This window comes from Haliotis rufescens, unplaced genomic scaffold, assembly GCF_023055435.1.
Source record: "Haliotis rufescens isolate VD_foot unplaced genomic scaffold, xgHalRufe1.0.p SCAF_33, whole genome shotgun sequence".
NCBI classification, from domain to species: domain Eukaryota; kingdom Metazoa; phylum Mollusca; class Gastropoda; order Lepetellida; family Haliotidae; genus Haliotis; species Haliotis rufescens.
The window spans coordinates 4,136,249-4,164,117 of NW_025964035.1; the positions used below are offsets into that span (position 1 = coordinate 4,136,249).

General features: G+C 42.5%; 2 protein-coding genes across 3 annotated transcripts; one reads left to right on the forward strand and one right to left on the reverse strand.

Moving 5' to 3' along the window:
* Positions 1-75: 75 nt before the first annotated feature.
* On the reverse strand, positions 76-6,218 carry LOC124117555. 2 transcript variants are annotated; one of them, XM_048380827.1, is made up of 4 exons: positions 6,118-6,218; positions 3,664-3,804; positions 1,637-1,788; positions 76-221 (listed from the first exon to the last, which is right to left on the reverse strand). In XM_048380827.1, exons 2-4 carry the CDS (start codon positions 3,752-3,754, stop codon positions 150-152), a joined length of 315 nt encoding a protein of 104 aa, XP_048236784.1. In that variant the 5' UTR covers positions 3,755-3,804; positions 6,118-6,218; the 3' UTR covers positions 76-149. The 2 variants fall into 2 exon arrangements, with proteins under 2 accessions (XP_048236784.1, XP_046335451.2); XM_046479495.2 differs by lacking the exon at positions 6,118-6,218 and adding an exon at positions 4,379-4,669.
* Positions 6,215-15,109, forward strand: LOC124117554 (protein psiQ-like). Its single transcript, XM_046479494.2, has 7 exons — positions 6,215-6,295; positions 7,078-7,119; positions 8,706-8,786; positions 11,342-11,458; positions 12,275-12,366; positions 14,114-14,182; positions 14,989-15,109. Exons 1-7 carry the CDS (start codon positions 6,253-6,255, stop codon positions 15,088-15,090), a joined length of 546 nt encoding a protein of 181 aa, XP_046335450.2. The 5' UTR covers positions 6,215-6,252; the 3' UTR covers positions 15,091-15,109.
* The last annotated feature ends 12,760 nt before the right edge of the window (positions 15,110-27,869 follow it).

Genomic DNA, 27,869 nt, shown 5'->3' on the forward strand with positions numbered 1-27,869 from the left:
TATGGATTTTGTTGCCGTTTTTATAGCTGAAAATGTGTTGAATCGAACAAGAAACTAAAAACAAATTTCACAAACTTAAATCTGAAATGAAATCCATTTTCGCAGGTGTTTTATTTATATCAGTAAAACACATCCACATTCTCGTGATGTCAAGTCACATCTGAACATTCGTCAGCCGTGCCGCCTGGGGTGTTCTTCTGAGCAGGCCTGTAAATGATCATCTGAAAATAGATTAACAGGTTTGAGGACTATAGGTGAGTGCCACGCGCTCCTCCGTACCAGAACCAATGCCTCGTGGGCACGTGCGATAACAGAGTAACATAAGCGATCTGCTTAGAAAGTGTAATTGCCTTTTGATATGGATGAGGTACAATTGCAATAGCCTCAAGCACAGCTCACCGCCGGTAACCGTCATGATGTCTGTGTTGCCTCGCCACAACGCCTGTCTGTACTTCTGTAAACACTGTTGTCAATCAGTTATATATTTGATGCTTAAAAACAGGCTAGTGCCTCATAAATGCATTGATTTAGACAAATGGGATTTAAATCAGCTATCACAATGCGATTCTAAATTACTGATTTATGAATAATATATTCTTCTCAATGATAATCAGGTAAACAGAAGCGACAAAATTCTTTCAATATTTATAAGTATCTACTAAAATCAGAGTCGATTGTATGACTGTATCATGAGCATGAGTTTATAAATCACTATCAAACACAGACGATACCACGTGTGTGGGTGTGCGTATTCTGCCCCGCATTCGAAACAGTGTATGCTTAAGGGGTTTATCCCGGTACAGTGAGTTAAAGTTGACAGGCCGTGTTATAACTAAAATATTGTTCAAAGCGTTCATGAACCTAACACATTCCTCAAATGTGTTTTTTACGTACACCTTGGCCCACGTACATAAAGCGATCTTAGCGCTAAGATGATCGTAACTCCCATACTTTAACATAGGCCTACAATAGTCGTAGCGCTAAGATCGCTTTGTGCAAGTGGGCCCTGACCAGCATACTGACTTGGTTGATGCATGTCATTGATCCCAATTGCGTGGATCGATGCTCATGATGTCAATCACTGGATTGTCTGGTCCAGACTCGATTATTTTACAGACCGCCGTCATATAGCTGGAATATTGCTGAGTGCGGCGTTAAACAACAAACAAACAAACAAACACACAAACACGGCTTTCAATGTTAGTCTCCAACCAAACACCATTCTCATTCCAATTTTCGAAGGAACCCATGATATATTATCAGCAATCCTAAGAGATGAAGTATCCTCCGAAACCTGATCTTCGGCGTGACGAGCGAACTCTATAACAACTCCACTCTCTCAATAATACAAAGGCGACTATGCTTGTCGTTAAAGACGACTAACGGGATCTGGTGGTCAGGCTCGCTAACTTGATTGATGCATTTCATCGATCCCAATTGCGTGCATTGATGCTCATGATGTCAATCACTGGATTGTCTGGTTCAGATTCGATTATTTTACAGACCGCCGTCAAACAGCTGGAATATTGCTGAGTGTGGCGATAAACAACAAACAAACAAACAATAATACAAAGCCGTGTAATTCTTTTTCGAAAATAGCGAGACAGAACGCAGTATTGGACTTGACATTATTTACCTCAGCACGGGTCCGATTCTTCGCCTGGGGGCACACAATGCCCCCAACGACCACTGACCACGTTGAAGACGAAGTTCTGGTTGCATCTGTAGGGAAGTCGCAGGTATTTCTCGGACTGCCCCAGCCATGGATATCCAGGACACGTGATGGTCCTAGTGAATGTTAAGAAAATTAATTCAATTTATTATATATTTATTTATGTTTTCATTTCTAGTTCCATTGAAAGGGTTGATGCCACTTAATAGTGGTTCATACCAAGTAGTTATTGCGGGGAGCACGGGGGGCCAAGTGGTCCTAGGCGCCGCGATTCGCTGTGCAGAGTTGCGTCCCTTGGGCACGCCAGAAATCTATGTTTGTGGGTTCGAATCCCGGTTCGCCCCGATTATGTTTCTAGGTTTGTCAGCACCACACCAGTGCTCGTGGGTTTCAGACCTGCATCACTTCGGGCTTTCTTCCCACATTAAGCTGACACGTCTTGATATAACTGGAATACCGTTAAAACGGCGTTAAACCCAACTCACTCACTAGTTATTGCGATTATGAAAACTGGCTGAGAGCATGCAATATGATCACAGTGCATTCTTTCAAACTGGGGCGGTCGGGTAGCCTAGTGGTTAAAGCGTTCGCTCGTCACGCCAAAAACCCGGGTTACATTCCCGACATTGGTACCATGTTCGAAACCCATTTTTGGTGTCCCCCGCCGTGATATTGCGGGAATATTTTGCTAATAGCGACGTAAAGCCATGCTCACTCACTTCTGTCAAACTGGGAAAGTCGTAGGTTATTGATTCTTGTATGTATGGTTATTCTCTTCAAAGTGCAATGTTGTCGCCTCAAAACAGGTCAGGGTACGTTTGGTTTACAACACAAGTACTTCGACCATGGCTATTGGAATGACGTGTTGGGTAAATGTTGTTTTGAATCCACACGCACATATAAACACTGTAGAGCCTAGTGGATAATGTAGTTGCTTGTGTGTTTATACAATGGGATGGGTACGGTAAATAATAATAATAATAATAATAATCAATGTCGGTTTTTCAAGGAGAGGCTATCTGAACGACCACTGCATCGAGTTTATGTGCAGTGTGTTGAGAAGATAAGCAATCCTGCAGAGTCCTTCGCTTGGATGAAGTCGTCTGGCCTGAAAGGTGAAACAGAAGGCTTTCTGTTTGCTGCTCAGGACCAGTCACTTCCCACTCGAAACCGTCAATGTGTGATTTTGAATCAAAATGTAAATATGAAATGTAGATTACGTAATGAATTTAATGAGACAGTCCAACACATTGTGAGTGGATGCCCAGCTTTGGCACAGATCTAGACACAGTATCTTACGCGACATGATGGGGTGGCTCGATCATTTTATTACCGTCTTCGCCATGCTTGTGGTTTTGACACAGAGGTCCATCCATGGTGCGACCCAGAATATGTAGAGGGCGTCATGGAAAATGATAAATAAAAAATCCTTTGGAATAGGCCCGTATACACCCTCAGACATATCCAGGCCATCAAATCTGATCTTGTCCTTTTTGATAAATCCAATGAAATCATATCATTGAATTTTCTGTCCCTTTTGACAGTAATGTGATTGACAAGATTGAGGAAAAACATGGCAAATATGCAGACCTCGCTTTCGAAACGTCACGCTTGCATCCCAAGTACCAAGTTGTCCGACTCCCCATTGTTCTCGGTGCCTTGGGTTTGGTACCTCCCAATCTGTTGACTGACATCGGGAGAGTACCCGGGTTTGCTACCAGGAAGACAGCCCTTCTGACAATCTGGGTAATGCAGAAGGCTGCAGTGTTGGGGAGTCTTCACATTCTCCGAAAAGTTCTGGGTGGTTTTGACTAGGCAGCGCTTCCTGGGAGAAGTCCCATTCGCTGTCTGGGCTGCGTGTAGAGGGGGCAAGGGCCCTGTGATGATGATGAGCCTAACCAGCCTGACTGTGCCAGGATCACCCAAAACCTCTTTGCTGCATTTTAACCTGTAAATAATAATAAATTCCTGTAATTATTTTTTTTAATTACCTGTAGAATTTATGACAGTCAGTGCTATCCCTTTCGAAGCCATATATCCTTTGGCCAAAACAGTCGCTTTCAGCTCGTATCGACATGCCATGGATCGTCACAATGATAATCAGCATACAGGGGGGAAGGAGAGTCATCGTCCTGTGACAAGAGATATGAAAAATCAAAATTATCATTTTAGGAAAAACTTATACTTTTTTTAACTAACGAGAAGGGAAACAACTGATATGAGTATTATTCCAAAACAATAACTGCAAACAGGTTCAAACATTGATTACGTCTTTTCTAAACAGAATTATAATTTCCGGTTGTTGTTTTATATACACATGAGACAATAGACTACAGAACAAAAAATCAATCATAGACCTCGGAACCTAAAACAAAAGAAACCAAACGAAAACCAATCACTATCAATCCAAAACAACATTACACAATATAAAACAACTGTAAACAATACAAAAACAACAATCAAAACAATTGACTGCAATATAATACAATTTAAAAATCCTAATTCGACTCTTTCGAGTTTTGGAAACTTAAGAAAGAAGGGTTTGTTCGACAGTCTTTTAAACTTTGGAAGGAGGGCGTTGTCTTATAAATCAATGTCTGTGGGCGAGTTGGAATCAGGAAACAAACTTTGAAAAAAACAGAATGACAACAACAAAAAACTATTTATGACGGATGCTCAGTACTGCTCATACTTAATGTCACCTACCTCTTCAGAACGACTTTCACGGCGCATGCGTGTTGTTTAACGCCGCAGTCGGCTCTAATCCAGCTATATCGAGCTGGCTGTAAATACAACAGTCAGGACCATGCAAACGTATTTCACGTGTGGATGACAGGTGAGGATGTAGCATCCTAAACCAATGATGTCGCGGACCAATCAGCGGGTCCCTGGGGTCGTTAAATGTACATATTACCCAACCGTTGTTAAACACCGCTCCAAGAGACGAGATACGTAAGTTAGCCCAAGGTGTGTAGGCGGAAGGGGCTATGTAGTCGGGTATCGCCATACACTCTTTATCATTCAACAGGTCTTAAGACCGGGTAAATGAACCGATCATTAATATAATTATTATTATATCATACATTGGCATCAAACTGAACGTCACTTACTCCCTACCATTGTTTACCCCGGTACATGTGCATTGCACCGGGCACCAATCCGCCATGTGTGTTTGATGCTACTAATAAAGTATTTTGTATCTACTTTGGTAATTAAAGATTTCATTTATTTACGAAAGCATTTGATTCAGGTCGTTGAGTTGGGGAAGCCCCCCAAACGCCTGTTGTTTTTGTGAGGCGATAAAAATCGCGTCTGAAAAACGTAGAAACCGTTCCTAAGGAATGGGCTCGTGCACATCCCTTACCAAAATGGCGGAAGATGTCCGAAAAACTGCATTCTTGCCTAGAAAGCTACTAATTACACCGTTAAGTACTTTCTCCTAATACATATAAATTATAGTGCTTAGAAATTTAACTTCTTTATGTCTGTATTTTGGGCCATTCGCCTCTATACTGTATAAATTGTCTTGTCTTGTAAATGAGCGAGTGAATGTTGTTTTACGTCACATTAAGCAATATTCCATCAACACGGTGGAGTACACACGAAATGGGCTTCACACATTGTGCCCATGTGGGGTATCGAACCCGGGTCTTCGGGGTGACGACTGACCGCTATAAACACTGATTATTATTTTTTTCCTTTGACAGGAGAGACCAAACACCATGATCTGTTTCAGGAGGTCTGTGTCCAGTTAACAATGTTTTTATGTTTCAATTTTGCCCTCAATCAAATTTATATTCCCTCATTCCCTACCTTTGTTTACCCCTTCAGATGTCGGGCTAGAGAAGGTTCACAGAAACCTATACTTTCATCGAAGCGTCTCGGTGGATGGGGTCATCAGACCTGGCGGTTCTGACTTGGTGGAGATCCCACATGCCAAGAGTATCAATTGTTCGGTCCCGAGTCCATCTTCATCTTCACGTTGGTCCTAGTGTGTGTGTGTGTGTGTGTGTGTGTGTGTGTGTGTGTGTGTGTGTGTGTGTGTGTGTGTGTGTGTGTGTGAGTGTGTGTGTATGTGTGAGTGTGTATGTGTGTGTGAGTGTCTGTGAGTGTGTGTGTGTGTGTGTGTGTGTGTGTGTGTGTGTGTGTGGAGGGTCAAGTGCCCTGATCTGATGATGACCCTAACCATCCTGACTGTGCCAGGATCACCCAAACCCTCTTTGCTGCATTTTCTTTCTTAATCTGTTTACACTAATCCATCTGTATGGCGCAGGTCCATGCTGGATATCATGTTCAAAGGGGACAGAAAATTATCAACTAAGTCAATGGATTAGTGTGGATTCCATTATCATGTGTGTGAGGCGCTTGGTTAAGATTTGCATCCCAATAGCTGACACGCCGTCACGTAGAGCATACTGTTCAAATCGGCATTAAACCCAACTCACCTTCTTCCTACGGAGAATAATATAACCTCGTCAGGTATAATCTTAGCGAAAACTGCGGTGACGGAAAGGACAGAACTGCACGCACACATTACCTTATCTACATGTATCTGTACCATCTGCCATTTCCCTACCAACATGAAGGCGTTCACGGATATTGTCAAACCGTTCTTATTTACAAGTACGTCATTTATTTCACCAGGTTACTGGCTGCCTATTTCTTTCATGCCGTATTATCTTAGTAATATGTGTGTGTATCTTAGTAATATGTGTGTGTATCTTAGTAATATGTGTGTGTAATTACCATCAGGAGGAGTCACTTGAAAGATAAATAGTTGAAGGTGTTTTCTAGTTTAATTCAAGAGGCGTTGAAAATGACAGCAAGGTCAACTGGCCCAGTCGTCTAACACGCCGCAGGCCCAAGTGAGTGAGTGAGTGAGTTGGGTTTGAAGCCGCTTTTAACAGTATTCCAGTTATATCACGGTGTGTCAGCTTAATGTGGGAGGAATGCCCGAAGTGATGCAGGTCTGAGACGTTTACCACTTCGGTGAAAGCCACGAGCACGGGTATGGTGCTGACAAACCTAGACACGTAATCGGGGCGAACCGGGATTCGAACCCACAATCATAGGTTTCTGGGACGCAACTCTGCAAAGCGAATCGCGGCGCCTCAGACGACTGGGCCACCCGTGCCACCCGCACTCCCAAGACCTGGGTTCGAATCCCCACATGGGTACAATGTAAAATAGAAACGCCGGGATATAACTGGAATACTAGTACTGTTGAAAGCGGTGTTGACACTCACTCACTCACTCTAGATAAATACCGCAGCTTGACACACCCATGTTGATAAACAAAATACAAGCCCAATTTACTCGTCTGGTTCTCTTGTGTTTGAATCATTTTTCGTTTCTGGACATATGATGACGACAATTAAGTTTGTATTTTCTTGTTCTGTTTTCAGCTTTAGTAACGACCGTTGCCTTCTTTCAAACATCTCAAGGTGGTATGTGATCTTTATTCAATTATATGTTTTGCTTTTAACAACATCCAATTGCTTTTGATGGGTTCTATTATCAGTTCTGTTTGTTTGTTTGTTTGTTTGTTTGTTTAACGCCACACTCAGCAATATTCCAGCTATATAACGGCGGTCTGTAAATATTAGAGTCTGGACAAGACAATCCAGTGATTGACATCATGAGCATCGATCCACGCGATTGGGATACGATGACATGCATCAACCAATTCAACGAGCCCGACCACCCGATCCCGCTAGTGGCCCATGACGACAAGCATAGTCGCCTTTTCGGCAGGCATGGGTTGCCGAAGATGCTAACCCGGATCTTCGCGGGTCTTCCAAACGGTTCATCTCACTACTAAAAACACCTGTCGTCCATGCCTTGTATTTCGTCAGAACAGCTCCCCAGTACCCATGATGTTGAGGATTTGATGGTTTCAATGTGTGACCAGGCAGCTGCAGATATTTATTAAGTCATCCTGCAACGATAGCGTAGATTGTTGTTCGCGATCACCTGCTCACCACTGAATGAACCCATGCTTGCCGTAAAAGGGAATATGCTTGCCGTAAAAGGCGACTATGCTTGTCGTAAAAGGCGACTATGCTTGTCGTAAAAGGCGACTAACGGGATCGGGTGGTCAGGCTCGCTGACTTGGTTGACGCATGTCATTGATCCCAACTGCGTTGGTCGATGCTCATGATATTAATCACTGGATTGTCTTGCACAGACTCGATTATATACAGGCCGCCGTCATATAGCTGGAATATTGCTGAGTGCGGCGTAAAACAACAAACCGACCAACCAACCACCACTGAATGATAGAGATTGACAAACACATGATTGTAATGTACTCGGAATCGAACAACGGAAATTCCTTATGATTATATCAATGATACTGTCTCTTTTTATTATCATCCACCTTTGCTTTGTCAGGCCTAAATTCTATTAATCTCAGGCCGCCAAACACCCGATTTAAACTGCCGGGCAAAAGAAAGCATACACCCATGTTTAATGGTTGCTGAAAATCAAACAAACAAATAGTTATTCGATGGTGAAGTATCATAGTTGTGTTTTGGACCTTAAGTTTGTGGTTCCGGCGACGCATGAAAAGTTAATGTTTTGGTCAAAATCTATTTTTCAAGTGTACACTTTCTTTTACCCGGCAGGGTGTAGGTTATAATTTGTTGAAAGCAGAATACAACAATTTTCATTCGATCTTTGGATCTGACTGTATTGTAGAGCGTCCACCCGGAGAGCGGAAGGTTGGGGGTTTAATCCCCGGCCGCGTCAAACCAAAAGACGATAAAATATGGTACTTGTTGTTATGCTGCCTGGTGCACGACATTAAGGGACTAAAACAAGGACTGAATACTGTTTCTGAGTGGGTATTCATGTTAAACAGTGGCATGGTATCTCAGTGTTCTAGCACTATAAAATCGGCAATGGTTCGGACTGGTACACGCAGCCAAACACACACACACACACACACACACACACACACACACACACACACCTGCATGCACGTCGCCTCGCCTCGCCTCGCCTCACCTCAGACTATATTGTGATGTTACAGCTGGGTCATGTGCTCCTGTATACAACTGCCCCTGTCCGGTAGTGGTCAACGGATGCCACGCCTGCCCATGTCAGACACAAGGTAAGAGGTCGTCCATTGGGACAGAACGTGAGCTGGGGGGTTGACAGAAACAGAATATGCCTATATTTCCCTCTGAAAGGAGTGAGTGAGTGAGTATGGTTTTACGCTGCTTTTGGCAATATTCCAGCAATATCACGGCGGGGGACACCAGAAATAGGCTTCACACATTGTACCTATGTGGGGAATCGAACCCGGGGCGTGGCGTGTTTTAATGTACAATGAAACTTTGAAAACGCATAACCAACTTTAACTCGAATTCAGCAAAGATGTGTTTTGGTGCTGAACATCGAATTAGATTAGAACCCGTATGACGACTTGTTGTGATTGATTTTATCACGCTCAAATACACATTAGCTTATTTTGCTTTATGTGGTCATTTTGCTTAATATTACAAAAACTCAAAACTGTGTATGGGCCCAAGTTGGACGATTCCATTCAGACAAGCGGGAGCATGTCTTGGTTCAGTGCATTATTGTTTGAAGTGAATCGTGAGCTCGTGCTATTTAAGAATGGAGGTTCATATTGCGCATGCATCGAAGTTTCGTTGCTGAGCGAATTTATACATAATTCGTGACTGTTCCATGCGTGGTCTAGAAATGATTCCTATAATTACATAATCGACTCTTATCTGATATATTTACCCTTTATATCAGGTTTATCTGATATATTTATCCTATTTACCAGGTTTATCTGATATATTTACCCAATTTATTAGGTTTATCTGATAAATTTATTATCTACCCTATTTATCAGGTTTATCTGATATATTTACCTATCTACCAGGTTTATCTGATATATTTACCCTATTGATTAGGTTTATCTGATAGATATATTATTTACCCTATTTATCAGGTTTAGTGCAAGACATTTATTTTGTAATTAGAAGTATAGCCATGTAGGTAGGCGCCCCACTCAGCAGTGATATGGATTCAAGGCCTGAGGTTTGAGCCTCGGGCGTTGAAATCTGTAACACTCTTGAGGGAGTCGATAACTTAATACGATACTCAACACGTGACACTTAATCATTGACCAGCAAACTGAAGCACAAACGCAATAGAGTGAGTGAGTGAGTGAGTGAGTTTGATTCCGGCAATATCACGGCGGGGGACACCAGAAATGGGCTTCACACATTGTACCCATGGGTCTTCGGCGTGACGAGCGAACGCTTTAACCACTAGGCTACCCGACCGCCCTCAAACGCGATAGAAAATTTCTCATTCTTGATCTGACAAAAATAACTTCCTTCCTGCCATAACATATACACAGCCTTCTTGACCAAGATTGTTGATAACGTCTATTTGATTAAAACGTCATCCCAAAGTAGGACAGTGGGGTAGCCTACTGGTTAAAGCATTCGCAAGTTGCGCCAAAGACACGGGTTTAATTCCCCACACGAGTACAATGTGTGAAACCTATTTCTGGTATCCACCAGCCGTGATTTTGCTAGAATATTGCTAAAACAGGCGTTATGTCATACTCACTCACTCACTCATCATCAATAAAAGCGACAAACCCCATTCCATAGTCATAAGGACCCATGAAGATCCGGGGTAGAATAGGTATTCAGCAATCCAGGCTTGTCGTTATAGGCGGCTATGCTTGTCGTAAGAGGCGACTAACGGGATCGGGTGGTCAGGCTCGCAGACTTGGTTAATGCATGTCATCGATCCCAATTGCGTGGATCGATGCTCATGATATTAATCACAGGATTGTCTGGCCCAGACTCGATTATTTACAGACCGCCGTCGTATAGCTGGAATATTGTTGAATGCGGCGTTAAACAAAGCAAACAAACATGATTTGAAGCACGACCAATGGATCGGATTTAAGATAAGGGACGCAACTCAGTACTGCAGTGCCTTAGACCATCGACCTTTGGGGGGAAATATGAGATTTGAGTCGATGAAGCAGGGCATCCCTCTCCTTTTCGCGAACGACCCGTGAAGATTCCGAGTGCGGCGTTAAACAACCAACCAACAACCAACCATCGTCATAAGACATCTCTACCAAAAACAGACACGCTTATACGATTTCGACTATAGAATGAGCACATGTTTATGAATCACTATCAAATAGTGATGATACCAGGTGTTCGCGAAAAGGAAAGCGTATCCTATCCCACTGGTAGCACTCGTAACAAACACATGCAAAGGCAATTCAGTTCACCTGAAAATACACGGGAACATATGATAAAGTCAAAATGGGGAATTGCATAGGACATCATTTATGTCAATGATGCGTCAAATTTAGAAATGTCCTCCACATGTCTACCATAAAACGTTTTGAAAGCTCTACTGAGACCTTGAATGTTGTAACATTGATCAAGAGTCGCATTACGCTTTTTGAAATCTTGGTAGAAAGAGCTTGCATGATTGTACCTCAAAAGTTGTGACATGTAGACACTCATCATTAAGCCCATATAAAGTTATGATTCGCTTATCAGCATTGTTATCAACCACGGCGATTTCACTGATAACTCTAAGGTCCGGATTAGCGGGGTTCGTTTCATGTTGTAATGCAACATCTCGATGCGGGTACTGATTTGTGTCCTCCAGGCTCCTCAGCGTCATCGCATCACGGAAAGCACTGCCCTTATGTGGACTTCATCAAGTGCCCCGAGGGCTGCCTGGTGGCTGATAACATCACGAACTGTGTGAAGTGTAACTGCAAAGGTAGGTGACCTCAAATAAGATTGGATCAATAGTCAGCTGTGTTGTAAAATCTCATCGTCCCGAGGCAAGAGTGTCCACGAGCCTTTTTATCAGAGTCTTGTTTTCCACCCTTGCCACATCAAGTCCACTGTCCTGTGGATATGGTTGCACTTTGTTGACACGTCTTTTTCATCTTTTAAACACCTTTGTTCCTTTCTATTTGTTTACCTTAACCAGTCTTTTCCACGCTCATAATGAGTGAGTGAGTTCATATGGTTTTACGCCGCTTTTAGCAATATTCCAGCAATATCACGGCGGGGGACACCAGAAATGGGCTTCACACATTGTACCCATGTCGGGAATCGAACCCGGGTCTTCGGCGTGACGAGCGAATGCTTTAACCACTAGGCTACCCGACCGCCTCCGCTCATAATGAAATGATTCAGGTGTATTATGTTAATTTGTTCCAAGCTGTCCCAACCACTCCCTTATCAACTGTTTAAAGTGTTCTTTGTATATTTTGTTCCTCAAACAGCTGGAATCTTGTCCATACCCCCAATCTCCTGATTCAAATGTCCAGCCTTAATTTTTTACCTTGACGAGCCCCGTCATCGTCCCAAATTTAACAGCTTAACATGTCTCTTTTTAATTATTAATCTCGACCAGTGTCACCCACGCCCTTAACTGCTTCGCGAAGACCTGGTGTCATCTTTATTTGATAGTGATTAATAAACACATGCCCATGATATAGTCTATGCTATGCTATGCTTTTTGCAGACATGAAAAGGGGTTTGTCGCTATTATTCAAATGTGTTTTTTACTGATTTCCTCGACCAGTCTCAGCCACGCCCCTAATCAACTGCTTCAATTGCCAAAAGGTGTCGCATCCATCTGCGTGTGCGACAATTCAACAGTGTGGACAACATGAGGTGAGACACCCGTTGTGCCCCGAGGTACTTCACAACGCTTTCACAAACCTTAACACACATGGTGTTGGGGATGATCTCAAGCCACAGTCAATAGTGCAGCTCGATTACGAAATCGAATCAGGACAAGTGCTTGACGTACGATCCAAGATAACCTAAGTAAGCCATGCTACACACAGGGACCGACCAATCCCTGTTCTAGCCTGCAAGCTCTCACATTCTGCTCTTTGTGATGGGTATATTAGGGAACGATGGGAACGATTCTGCTATGGAATACCCACGTGGTTCTTACAACTATCGCATATATATAATGTATAATGTTATATACGTATTATATATCTTGAAATTATCTCTAGACGATTAACTATTATATGATGCCACTTTTTTTAACGTTTAAGGCATTGGCATTGACAGGGAATGTTGCAACGCGCAAATCCGTTCTAAAAGATGGTTCTCACGCCGCATTTAGCAATATTCCAGCAATATCACGGCGGGGGACACCACAAATAGTCTTCACACATTGTACCCATGTCGGGATTCGAACCCGGGTCTTCAGCGTGACGAGCAAACGCTTTAACCAATAGGCTACCCGACCGCCCCCGTTCTGAAAGAAGATGGCCTGATAACCAGAGTGGCATTATAGCCAGGGAGAGCTGTACATGTGCATGATGTTACAGCATAAAAATGTTTGCAGAAATTTCGTTGGAAACAAACAAAACATTTACATGTTTAATTGTGTGATTAGCGGGTGCTGACGGTAGAGTAGGACATGCCTATCCCTTTGTGCGAACACCTGGTGTCACCAGTGATTTTCAGTGATCCATTCATATAAGTTTCATCCCTGTTTTGCCTTCCACGCCAAGTGGAATCTGTTTCAGCAGAATATCGAGACTGATTATTATTTGGCTTTGACGTCCATGAGTATAAGTCCTTCTTACACTAGACCGCCTCCGTGGTCTAGTGGTAGAGCGTCCGCCCGGAGAGCGGAAGGTCCGGCGTCATACCAAAAGACGTTAAAAGATGGTACTTGTTGTTACCCTGTCTGGCGCTCGGCATAAAAGGGCTAAAACAAGGACTGGTCGGCTCGGAGTCAGTATACTGTGTCTGAGTGGGGTATTCATGTTAAACTGCGGCATGGTATCTCAGTGTGCCAGCACTATAAATCGGCATCAGTCCGGACTAATACAAACAGCCACACACACACGTGCATGCACGTCGCTATATAAGTGCAATAATCTTGGACGCGACGTTAAACCCAATTTCACCTCACCTCACCTTCTTACACTGGCTACCTGTTGTAGAGGTTGCGTCGCATTGTTTGTTTTTAACGCCACACTCAGCAATATTCAAGCTGTATGATGGAGGTCTGTAAATATTCGAGTCTGAACCACACAATGCAGTGACTGACATCATAAGAATCAATCTACGCATTTAGGATACGATGACATGCATCAACGAAGTCAGCGAGCCTGACGACCCGGTCCCTTCAGTCGCCTCTTACTAAAGGGATTGGTTGCTTAAGATCGATACTAACCCGGATGTTCACAGTATCACATACGAAGAATATGTCTGGTCTGGTACTGCCGTCATATAGCTGGAATACTGCTCAGTGTGGCGTTAAACAACAAACAAACAAACAATCTAAGAACGTGTTTACGGAATATATTTCGATATTTGACAGACATCTATATTTCTAATCCATGATTGAATGTGTATTACTATCAATAAACATGCACATTTGCTCTTTCAGCTGTGCCATGCACAGACTGCACACAACAACGCCGGGACATCCTACAAGTTGTCCTGTATGCCAAGGACGGTCAGTGTAAACATTATAATAAAACAGGCCCGTGAAGATCCGGGGTAGAATAGGTCTTCAGCAACCTATGCTTGTCGTAAAAGGCCACCAAAGGGACCGGGTGGTCAGGCTGGCTGACTTGGTTGATGCATGTCATCGTATCCCAATTGCGTGGCTCGATGCTCATGATATCAATCACTGGATTGTCCGGTCCAGACTCGATTATTTACAGACCGCCGTCATATAGCTGGAATATGCGGCGCTTAACAACAAACAAACAAAACAAACAAATGTATTCAAAGGCAAAAGTAACGGTGGTGACTGTGTTTTGATTGTCACATTGTGATCTTTTAGTTGCACAAAGTTCTCAAATTCCCTTTCTGTCTTTTTATATTTACTTTTTTTATAATGTACTAGTGTTTGCCTTGACCGGCGATTAATATTTTAGGAAACAAAATATAATTCTTCCTTGCATATTTTGGTATTTATGTTATAATAATTCCTAATGCCAAAATTATAAAGGTTAAGTCAATTTAATGTGTTATGTTCCTTTTTAACCCCACCCGCATCAAGCCATTCCGGTTTGGTTTCCGTGGTATCCGGCATTGGACACCTCACCGGAAAGCATGCCTCCTGGAATCCGGGTATCCGGCACACCGGATACCTCACCGGATACCTCAATCAGGGTGTCAAAGGATCCGGTTTTTATAGAAAACAGTTTTATTTGAATCATGAAAATACAAGTTGGGGACAAGTGATACTTGTACAAATATTTGCCCCCCCCCCCTTTAAAAAAAAAGTTAACTACGGCCTTGATGTCTCTACAGACATGCGAGCACCTGTCTTCATCTATCATTATTGGAAGACGAGCCGTAACGTGTGACCAGTGCTGCACAACAGACCTTTGTAACCAAAAGCTTTGTAAATAAAGTGTGAATGACAAACAAATCTCTGCTTCACGTGTTGGTTAGAGTCAATGTTAATAATCCCCTCCGTGGTGTAGTAGATAGAGCATCTACCCGGCGACCGAAAGTGGGGTGATTCGATCCCCTTGCCGCGCCATACCACAAATAAAAGATTCGCCATTACATATTTAAATTCTGACGAGCGTTTTCTTTTTGTGTTGTTTGCACAATTATTAGTGGGAAAGTGCTGTTAGAAGTGAAGGGGAGATTGAAAGCGAAGGATATGGTGTGGCATTGTGTGGCAGGCGCTTCCGGTAAGGCAGAACATGCTCACCCTTTCCGCAGACACCTTGTGTCATCACTGATTGTCAGTGATCCATTCATATGATTTTGACCGTTATTTTGCCTTTTACTAACAACAGAATCTGTATTGGCGGATAATCGAGACTGGTTATTCTCTGGCGTTGTTGCTTTATATTTACACCAAATTCATCAACAAGACTTCAGCAACCCATGCTTGTCGTAAAAGGCGACTAACGGGATCGGGTGGTCAGGCTCGCTGACTTGGTTGATGCATGTCATCGATCCCAACTGCGTGGATCGATGCTCATGATGTCAATCACTGGATTGTCTGGTCCAGACTTGATTATTTACAGACTACCGTCATATCACTGGAATATTGCTGAGTGCGGCGTTAAACAACAAACCAACCAAATCATCAACAAGATACCGTCTACAGTGAATTCCGTGGCCTTAGATGACCGGCCCATCCGTGAACTGACAAGATGATTTTTTAACATCAATGAATAATCGGTTAAATGTTGCTCACTACCAGAAAAGAAAAGCACGACCTGTCTATTGACCTGATGAATATGCATGAAAGACATTGTGCCATGATACAATATGTCTTCCAGGGTTGAAGGGTAAAGATTGGCACCTGGTTGGTTGGTTGGTTGATTTGTTGTTTAACGCCGCACTCAGCAATATTCCAGCTATATGACGGCGGTCTGTAAATAATCGAGTCTGGACCAGACAATCCAGTGATTGACATCATGAGCATCTATCCGCGCAATTGAGATCGATGACATGCATCAACCAAGTCAGCGAGCCTGACCACCCGATCCCGTTAGTCGCCTTTTACGACAAGCATAGTCACCTTTTACGGCAAGCATGGGTTGCTGAGGACCTATTCTACCCCGGGATCTTCACGGGTCCGATTGGCACCTGGGATACATGTATTATTATTGCAGTAACGTGTTCCCCTTTCACAGCAAACAACATTTAGGTGGTTAAACATGGTTTTATCTTCAGTGCCCATATTAGCTCTTTTGTAGCTGTGTGAATGGACACTCAAACAATACTGTGACACCCTAGTCTCTCATTGCTTATGTAACCCGGGAAGACCCGCATGTCAGAAGAGGCGACTAACGGGATCGGGTGGTCAGGCTCGCTGACTCGGTTGATGCATGTCATCGAATCCCAATTGCATGGATCGATGCTCATGACATCAATCACTGGATTGTCTGGTCCATACTGGATTATTTACAGGTCCCCTTCACATAGCATGAATATTGCTGAGTCCGGCGTTAAACAGCAAACAAACAAACAAATAAAAGCGAGGAGGATGATAATAATGATAAACAATGAAAGTGATTAAGAACGATGAATCGTAAAATAAAATAATAGAAAAATGATTTCACCAATTATTTCATAACAGGGAATATGCTCCGACATAGGGGACCCGTGAAGATCCGGGGTAGAATAGGTCTTCAGCAACCTATGCTTGCCGTAAAAAGCGACCGTGCTTGTTGTAAGAGGCGACTAACGAGATCGGGTGGTCAGGCTCGCTGACTTGGTTGGTATAAACTTGGATATTCCATCCGCACCACGCATTTCTCAATGGACTCGTCCATAACACGAGTTACGACTGCAAATTTGAGACTCTGCTGTCGTGCCAGTTACTGAGAGAAAAAAGAAGGATTTTATGTCCGCTTCGTGAAATCTTACTCCACAGTGAATTGTTTGTTTGCTTGTTTGTTTGTTGTTTAACGCCGCACTCAGCAATATTCCAGCTATATGACGGCGGTCTGTAAATAATGTGCGCGTGAACCAGACAATCAAGTGATTGACATGCGCCTGGATCCACGCAATCGGGATACGATGACATGCATCAACCAAGTCAGCGAGTCTGACCACCCGATCCCGTTAGTCGCCTCTTATGACAAGAATATTCGCCCTTTCCAGCAAGCACGGGTTGCTGAAAGTCTATTCTACCCCGGTTCTTCACGGGTTGCGTGCAGCTGGCTGATGTTTGTATATGATTCGAAATAATTATTTAATTTTTATTACTCTCCCGCGTTGAAGATAATGAAGTTTAACTACGTTAAACTGGCATTAGAGTGTTTAATACCAAAGTGCTTATGTACTGCGGGAACGAAAGTCACAAACAAATAATGAAAACAGTCAGCAAACATGGGCTTATTGATTAATGAAGAGATCACCGAGAGGAGCTTATGCACATATGAAAGCTGCTGGCCGAACGACTGATTCTGATTTGGTGTGGTTGTTGTTGACATCCTGGAGGCTGGCGCCAGTACTCTCAGAGTTGCAAAGTAGTTCTTTCTGAAACCAGTTCAGACTTCTCTCTCTCTCTCTCTCTATCTATCTATCTATCTATCTATCTATCTATCTCTGTCTCCCCCTCTCTCTCTCTCTCTCTCTCCCTCTCTCTTATTACTCGACAACAACCATCGGTGGTACATGAGTTGTACAACAACAAAAACTACAGTAATAGATGTACAGCTTGATGACATATATTGTAGCATACGTCACAGTATAGCATTCAAATGTCTGAGGACCTTTGAGAGTTTTTTGTAAAGTACCTACTTTATCAGTTGTGAACAGTTTACGATATCTACTTATGTTTAGCCAGTGTGTGTAGTATTCATTAATTCATTCAGTGCGCCAGGTTAAAGAAGAATTACAGTTGAATACAGAATGGAACTCGTCACCCATTACTTGGCAGTCACACAATGTTCATATCTTTTGTTCTCGTGATATAATTCCCATCGACCTGTTTCTATTGGTAGTTTGTGCTTACCAGTTTCAGAAACAGTAAAAGTTTAGAAATATGATCAGTGAAAAGTAAATAGTATATATCATTCTGTTCCAAAAGACAACACTAATTATTGGAAAAACTTGGACACTTTTAATTTACTCAATAGATGTACATTTGACAAAATCGTCAATTCTCACACAAGATCATGATAATCCAAACACAGCTGCCAGATCTCTCAATCCACATTTCATCTTACTCTATGAAAGCTGCTGGCCGAACGACTGATTCTGATTTGGTGTGGTTGTTGTTGACATCCTGTAGGCTGGCGCCAGCACTCTCAGAGTTGCAAAGTAGTTCTTTCTGTAACCAGTTCAGACTTCAGATAAAATAATATCCATTGACTTCAATGTAAGTAGTGAATATATTGTCAACAAGAAGTAAAAAAAAATACCCAAGCATCTTGCAAGTGTTAATGGAAGTGATTTGGAGTTGTTAGGTAACAAAGGCTTACCTTTCTTATAAATTGGCTTAATTACACCCCATTTAACCAACCATTCTTCTGGTGTCTTACCAGTATGAAATATTATTTTGAAGAATTTAAGCTAAACAGTCATCTTTTCGCCTTATAATGCCGACGTGCCGTCCAATTTTAACTCATTCGCTTTCAGGCTGACACAAGCCGACTTGGCGAGGTTCCTAGCTGTCGGACGGGCGCTCGTCTGACTGATTGGACCCAAGCCGGGTCGGGTGGTCCCTCGCCGGCGTGTCCCCTTGCCGGCGTTTCCCTCGCCGGCGTTACCCTCTCCGGCGTTACCCTCGCTGGCTGCTCCCTGGCGAAAATCCGTCTTTGTCCGGCGCAGGCGCACTCGTGGATTTTGGTGTTACGCGAAAAGCAAATGTTTTCCCAGGGACCTTTTATATTTTTATTTTTATTTTATTCTCTCTCTCTCTCTCTCTCTCTCTCTCTCTCTCTCTCTCTCTCTCTCTCTCTCTCTCTCTCTCTCTCTCTCTCTCTCTCTCTCTCTCTCTCTCTCTCTCTCTCTCTCTTATTACTCGACCACAACCATCGGTGGTACATGAGTTGTACAACAACAAAAACTACAGTAATAGATGTACAGCTTGATGACATATATTGTAGCATACGTCACAGTATAGCATTCAAATGTCTGAGGACCTTTGAGAGATTTTTGTAAAGTACCTACTTTGGCAGTTGTGAACAGTTTACGATATCTACTTATGTTTAGCCAGTGTGTGTAGTATTCATTAACTCATTCAGTGCGCCAGGTTAAAGAAGAATTACAGTTGAATACAGCATGGAACTCGTCACCCATTACTTGGCAGTCACACAATGTTCATATCTTTTGTTCTCGTGATATAATTCCCATCGACCTGTTTCTATTGGTAGTTTGTGCTTACCAGTTTCAGAAACAGTAAAAGTTTAGAAATATGATCAGTGAAAAGTAAATAGTATATATCATTCTGTTCCAAAAGACAACACTAACTATTGGAAAAACTTGGACACTTTTAATTTACTCAATAGATGTACATTTGACAAAATCGTCAATTCTCACACAAGATCATCCAAACACAGCTGCCAGATCTCTCAATCCACATTTCATCTTACTCTATGAAAGCTGCTGGCCGAACGACTGATTCTGATTTGGTGTGGTTGTTGTTGACATCCTGTAGGCTGGCGCCAGCACTCTCAGAGTTGCAAAGTAGTTCTTTCTGAAACCAGTTCAGACTTCAGATAAAATAATATCCATTTACTTCAATGTAAGTAGTGAATATATTGTCAACAAGAAGTAAAAAAAAAATACCCAAGCATCTTGCAAGTGTTAATGGAAGTGATTTGGAGTTGTTTGGTAACAAAGGCTTACCTTTCTTATAAATTGGCTTAATTACACCCCATTTAACCAACCATTCTTCTGGTGTCTTACCAGTATGAAATATTATTTTGAAGAATTTAAGCTAAACAGTCATCTTTTCGCCTTATAATGCCGACGTGCCGTCCAATTTTAACTCATTCGCTTTCAGGCTGACACAAGCCGACTTGGCGAGGTTCCTAGCTGTCGGACGGGCGCTCGTCTGACTGATTGGACCCAAGCCGGGTCGGGTGGTCCCTCGCCGGCGTGTCCCCTCGCCGGCGTGTCCCCTTGCCGGCGTTTCCCTCGCCGGCGTTACCCTCTCCGGCGTTACCCTCGCCGGCTGCTCCCTGGCGAAAATCCGTCTTTGTCCGGCGCAGGCGCACTCGTGGATTTTGGTGTTACGCGAAAAGCAAATGTTTTCCCAGGGACCTTATATATTTTTATTTTTATTTTATTCTCTCTCTCTCTCTCTCTCTCTCTCTCTCTCTCTCTCTCTCTCTCTCTCTCTCTCTCTCTCTCTTTCTCTCTCTCTCTCTCTCTCTCTCTCTCTTATTACTCGACGACAACCATCGGTGGTACATGAGTTGTACAACAACAAAAACTACAGTAATAGATGTACAGCTTGATGACATATATTGTAGCATACGTCACAGTATAGCATTCAAATGTCTGAGGACCTTTGAGAGTTTTTTGTAAAGTACCTACTTTGGCAGTTGTGAACAGTTTACGATATCTACTTATGTTTAGCCAGTGTGTGTAGTATTCATTAACTCATTCAGTGCGCCAGGTTAAAGAAGAATTACAGTTGAATACAGCATGGAACTCGTCACCCATTACTTGGCAGTCACACAATGTTCATATCTTTTGTTCTCGTGATATAATTCCCATCGACCTGTTTCTATTGGTAGTTTGTGCTTACCAGTTTCAGAAACAGTAAAAGTTTAGAAATATGATCAGTGAAAAGTAAATAGTATATATCATTCTGTTCCAAAGGACAACACTAACTATTGGAAAAACTTGGACACTTTTAATTTACTCAATAGATGTACATTTGACAAAATCGTCAATTCTCACACAAGATCATCCAAACACAGCTGCCAGATCTCTCAATCCACATTTCATCTTACTCTATGAAAGCTGCTGGCCGAACGACTGATTCTGATTTGGTGTGGTTGTTGTTGACATCCTGTAGGCTGGCGCCAGCACTCTCAGAGTTGCAAAGTAGTTCTTTCTGAAACCAGTTTAGACTTCAGATAAAATAATATCCATTTACTTCAATGTAAGTAGTGAATATATTGTCAACAAGAAGTAAAAAAAAAATACCCAAGCATCTTGCAAGTGTTAATGGAAGTGATTTGGAGTTGTTTGGTAACAAAGGCTTACCTTTCTTATAAATTGGCTTAATTACACGCCATTTAACCAACCATTCTTCTGGTGTCTTACCAGTATGAAATATTATTTTGAAGAATTTAAGCTAAACAGTCATCTTTTCGCCTTATAATGCCGACATGCCGTCCAATTTTAACTCATTCGCTTTCAGGCTGACACAAGCCGACTTGGCGAGGTTCCTAGCTGTCGGACGGGCGCTCGTCTGACTGATTGGACCCAAGCCGGGTCGGGTGGTCCCTCGCCGGCGTGTCCCCTCGCCGGCGTGTCCCCTTGCCGGCGTTTCCCTCGCCGGCGTTACCCTCTCCGGCGTTACCCTCGCCGGCTGCTCCCTGGCGAAAATCCGTCTTTGTCCGGCGCAGGCGCACTCGTGGATTTTGGTGTTACGCGAAAAGCAAATGTTTTCCCAGGGACCTTTTATATTTTTATTTTTATTTTATTCTCTCTCTCTCTCTCTCTCTCTCTCTCTCTCTCTCTCTCTCTCTCTCTCTCTCTCTCTCTCTCTCTTATTACTCGACGACAACCATCGGTGGTACATGAGTTGTACAACAACAAAAACTACAGTAATAGATGTACAGCTTGATGACATATATTGTAGCATACGTCACAGTATAGCATTCAAATGTCTGAGGACCTTTGAGAGTTTTTTGTAAAGTACCTACTTTACCAGTTGTGAACAGTTTACGATATCTACTTATGTTTAGCCAGTGTGTGTAGTATTCATTAACTCATTCAGTGCGCCAGGTTAAAGAAGAATTACAGTTGAATACAGCATGGAACTCGTCACCCATTACTTGGCAGTCACACAATGTTCATATCTTTTGTTCTCGTGATATAATTCCCATCGACCTGTTTCTATTGGTAGTTTGTGCTTACCAGTTTCAGAAACAGTCAAAGTTCAGAAATATGATCAGTGAAAAGTAAATAGTATATATCATTCTGTTCCAAAAGACAACACTAACTATTGGAAAAACTTGGACACTTTTAATTTACTCAATAGATGTACATTTGACAAAATCGTCAATTCTCACACAAGATCATCCAAACACAGCTGCCAGATCTCTCAATCCACATTTCATCTTACTCTATGAAAGCTGCTGGCCGAACGACTGATTCTGATTTGGTGTGGTTGTTGTTGACATCCTGTAGGCTGGCGCCAGCACTCTCAGAGTTGCAAAGTAGTTCTTTCTGAAACCAGTTTAGACTTCAGATAAAATAATATCCATTTACTTCAATGTAAGTAGTGAATATATTGTCAACAAGAAGTAAAAAAAAAATACCCAAGCATCTTGCAAGTGTTAATGGAAGTGATTTGGAGTTGTTTGGTAACAAAGGCTTACCTTTCTTATAAATTGGCTTAATTACACGCCATTTAACCAACCATTCTTCTGGTGTCTTACCAGTATGAAATATTATTTTGAAGAATTTAAGCTAAACAGTCATCTTTTCGCCTTATAATGCCGACATGCCGTCCAATTTTAACTCATTCGCTTTCAGGCTGACACAAGCCGACTTGGCGAGGTTCCTAGCTGTCGGACGGGCGCTCGTCTGACTGATTGGACCCAAGCCGGGTCGGGTGGTCCCTCGCCGGCGTGTCCCCTCGCCGGCGGTGTCCCCTTGCCGGCGTTTCCCTCGCCGGCGTTACCCTCTCCGGCGTTACCCTCGCCGGCTGCTCCCTGGCGAAAATCCGTCTTTGTCCGGCGCAGGCGCACTCGTGGATTTTGGTGTTACGCGAAAAGCAAATGTTTTCCCAGGGACCTTTTATATTTTTATTTTTATTTTATTCTCTCTCTCTCTCTCTCTCTCTCTCTCTCTCTCTCTCTCTCTCTCTCTCTCTCTCTCTCTCTCTCTCTCTCTCTCTCTCTTATTACTCGACGACAACCATCGGTGGTACATGAGTTGTACAACAACAAAAACTACAGTAATAGATGTACAGCTTGATGACATATATTGTAGCATACGTCACAGTATAGCATTCAAATGTCTGAGGACCTTTGAGAGTTTTTTGTAAAGTACCTACTTTACCAGTTGTGAACAGTTTACGATATCTACTTATGTTTAGCCAGTGTGTGTAGTATTCATTAACTCATTCAGTGCGCCAGGTTAAAGAAGAATTACAGTTGAATACAGCATGGAACTCGTCACCCATTACTTGGCAGTCACACAATGTTCATATCTTTTGTTCTCGTGATATAATTCCCATCGACCTGTTTCTATTGGTAGTTTGTGCTTACCAGTTTCAGAAACAGTCAAAGTTCAGAAATATGATCAGTGAAAAGTAAATAGTATATATCATTCTGTTCCAAAAGACAACACTAACTATTGGAAAAACTTGGACACTTTTAATTTACTCAATAGATGTACATTTGACAAAATCGTCAATTCTCACACAAGATCATCCAAACACAGCTGCCAGATCTCTCAATCCACATTTCATCTTACTCTATGAAAGCTGCTGGCCGAACGACTGATTCTGATTTGGTGTGGTTGTTGTTGACATCCTGTAGGCTGGCGCCAGCACTCTCAGAGTTGCAAAGTAGTTCTTTCTGAAACCAGTTCAGACTTCAGATAAAATAATATCCATTTACTTCAATGTAAGTAGTGAATATATTGTCAACAAGAAGTAAAAAAAAAATACCCAAGCATCTTGCAAGTGTTAATGGAAGTGATTTGGAGTTGTTTGGTAACAAAGGCTTACCTTTCTTATAAATTGGCTTAATTACACGCATTTAACCAACCATTCTTCTGGTGTCTTACCAGTATGAAATATTATTTTGAAGAATTTAAGCTAAACAGTCATCTTTTCGCCTTATAATGCCGACATGCCGTCCAATTTTAACTCATTCGCTTTCAGGCTGACACAAGCCGACTTGGCGAGGTTCCTAGCTGTCGGACGGGCGCTCGTCTGACTGATTGGACCCAAGCCGGGTCGGGTGGTCCTCGCCGGCGTGTCCCCCTCGCCGGCGTGTCCCCTTGCCGGCGTTTCCCTCGCCGGCGTTACCCTCTCCGGCGTTACCCTCGCCGGCTGCTCCCTGGCGAAAATCCGTCTTTGTCCGGCGCAGGCGCACTCGTGGATTTTGGTGTTACGCGAAAAGCAAATGTTTTCCCAGGGACCTTTTATATTTTTTATTTTTATTTTATTCTCTCTCTCTCTCTCTCTCTCTCTCTCTCTCTCTCTCTCTCTCTCTCTCTCTCTCTCTCTCTCTCTCTCTTATTACTCGACGACAACCATCGGTGGTACATGAGTTGTACAACAACAAAAACTACAGTAATAGATGTACAGCTTGATGACATATATTGTAGCATACGTCACAGTATAGCATTCAAATGTCTGAGGACCTTTGAGAGTTTTTTGTAAAGTACCTACTTTACCAGTTGTGAACAGTTTACGATATCTACTTATGTTTAGCCAGTGTGTGTAGTATTCATTAACTCATTCAGTGCGCCAGGTTAAAGAAGAATTACAGTTGAATACAGCATGGAACTCGTCACCCATTACTTGGCAGTCACACAATGTTCATATCTTTTGTTCTCGTGATATAATTCCCATCGACCTGTTTCTATTGGTAGTTTGTGCTTACCAGTTTCAGAAACAGTCAAAGTTCAGAAATATGATCAGTGAAAAGTAAATAGTATATATCATTCTGTTCCAAAAGACAACACTAACTATTGGAAAAACTTGGACACTTTTAATTTACTCAATAGATGTACATTTGACAAAATCGTCAATTCTCACACAAGATCATCCAAACACAGCTGCCAGATCTCTCAATCCACATTTCATCTTACTCTATGAAAGCTGCTGGCCGAACGACTGATTCTGATTTGGTGTGGTTTGTTGTTGACATCCTGTAGGCTGGCGCCAGCACTCTCAGAGTTGCAAAGTAGTTCTTTCTGAAACCAGTTTAGACTTCAGATAAAATAATATCCATTTACTTCAATGTAAGTAGTGAATATATTGTCAACAAGAAGTAAAAAAAAAATACCCAAGCATCTTGCAAGTGTTAATGGAAGTGATTTGGAGTTGTTTGGTAACAAAGGCTTACCTTTCTTATAAATTGGCTTAATTACACGCCATTTAACCAACCATTCTTCTGGTGTCTTACCAGTATGAATATTATTTTGAAGAATTTAAGCTAAACAGTCATCTTTTCGCCTTATAATGCCGACATGCCGTCCAATTTTAACTCATTCGCTTTCAGGCTGACACAAGCCGACTTGGCGAGGTTCCTAGCTGTCGGACGGGCGCTCGTCTGACTGATTGACCCAAGCCGGGTCGGGTGGTCCCTCGCCGGCGTGTCCCCTCGCCGGCGTGTCCCCTTGCCGGCGTTTCCCTCGCCGGCGTTACCCTCTCCGGCGTTACCCTCGCCGGCTGCTCCCTGGCGAAAATCCGTCTTTGTCCGGCGCAGGCGCACTCGTGGATTTTGGTGTTACGCGAAAAGCAAATGTTTTCCCAGGGACCTTTTATATTTTTATTTTTATTTTATTCTCTCTCTCTCTCTCTCTCTCTCTCTCTCTCTCTCTCTCTCTCTCTCTCTCTCTCTCTCTCTCTCTCTCTCTCTCTCTCTCTTATTACTCGACGACAACCATCGGTGGTACATGAGTTGTACAACAACAAAAACTACAGTAATAGATGTACAGCTTGATGACATATATTGTAGCATACGTCACAGTATAGCATTCAAATGTCTGAGGACCTTTGAGAGTTTTTTGTAAAGTACCTACTTTACCAGTTGTGAACAGTTTACGATATCTACTTATGTTTAGCCAGTGTGTGTAGTATTCATTAACTCATTCAGTGCGCCAGGTTAAAGAAGAATTACAGTTGAATACAGCATGGAACTCGTCACCCATTACTTGGCAGTCACACAATGTTCATATCTTTTGTTCTCGTGATATAATTCCCATCGACCTGTTTCTATTGGTAGTTTGTGCTTACCAGTTTCAGAAACAGTCAAAGTCAGAAATATGATCAGTGAAAAGTAAATAGTATATATCATTCTGTTCCAAAAGACAACACTAACTATTGGAAAAACTTGGACACTTTTAATTTACTCAATAGATGTACATTTGACAAAATCGTCAATTCTCACACAAGATCATCCAAACACAGCTGCCAGATCTCTCAATCCACATTTCATCTTACTCTATGAAAGCTGCTGGCCGAACGACTGATTCTGATTTGGTGTGGGTTGTTGTTGACATCCTGTAGGCTGGCGCAGCACTCTCAGAGTTGCAAAGTAGTTCTTTCTGAAACCAGTTTAGACTTCAGATAAAATAATATCCATTTACTTCAATGTAAGTAGTGAATATATTGTCAACAAGAAGTAAAAAAAAATACCCAAGCATCTTGCAAGTGTTAATGGAAGTGATTTGGAGTTGTTTGGTAACAAAGGCTTACCTTTCTTATAAATTGGCTTAATTACACGCCATTTAACCAACCATTCTTCTGGTGTCTTACCAGTATGAAATATTATTTTGAAGAATTTAAGCTAAACAGTCATCTTTCGCCTTATAATGCCGACATGCCGTCCAATTTTAACTCATTCGCTTTCAGGCTGACACAAGCCGACTTGGCGAGGTTCCTAGCTGTCGGACGGGCGCTCGTCTGACTGATTGGACCCAAGCCGGGTCGGGTGGTCCCTCGCCGGCGTGTCCCCTCGCCGGCGTGTCCCCTTGCCGGCGTTTCCCTCGCCGGCGTTACCCTCTCCGGCGTTACCCTCGCCGGCTGCTCCCTGGCGAAAATCCGTCTTTGTCCGGCGCAGGCGCACTCGTGGATTTTGGTGTTACGCGAAAAGCAAATGTTTTCCCAGGGACCTTTTATATTTTTATTTTTATTTTATTCTCTCTCTCTCTCTCTCTCTCTCTCTCTCTCTCTCTCTCTCTCTCTCTCTCTCTCTCTCTCTCTCTCTCTCTCTCTCTTATTACTCGACGACAACCATCGGTGGTACATGAGTTGTACAACAACAAAAACTACAGTAATAGATGTACAGCTTGATGACATATATTGTAGCATACGTCACAGTATAGCATTCAAAATGTCTGAGGACCTTTGAGAGTTTTTTGTAAAGTACCTACTTTACCAGTTGTGAACAGTTTACGATATCTACTTATGTTTAGCCAGTGTGTGTAGTATTCATTAACTCATTCAGTGCGCCAGGTTAAAGAAGAATTACAGTTGAATACAGCATGGAACTCGTCACCCATTACTTGGCAGTCACACAATGTTCATATCTTTTGTTCTCGTGATATAATTCCCATCGACCTGTTTCTATTGGTAGTTTGTGCTTACCAGTTTCAGAAACAGTCAAAGTTCAGAAATATGATCAGTGAAAAGTAAATAGTATATATCATTCTGTTCCAAAAGACAACACTAACTATTGGAAAAACTTGGACACTTTTAATTTACTCAATAGATGTACATTTGACAAAATCGTCAATTCTCACACAAGATCATCCAAACACAGCTGCCAGATCTCTCAATCCACATT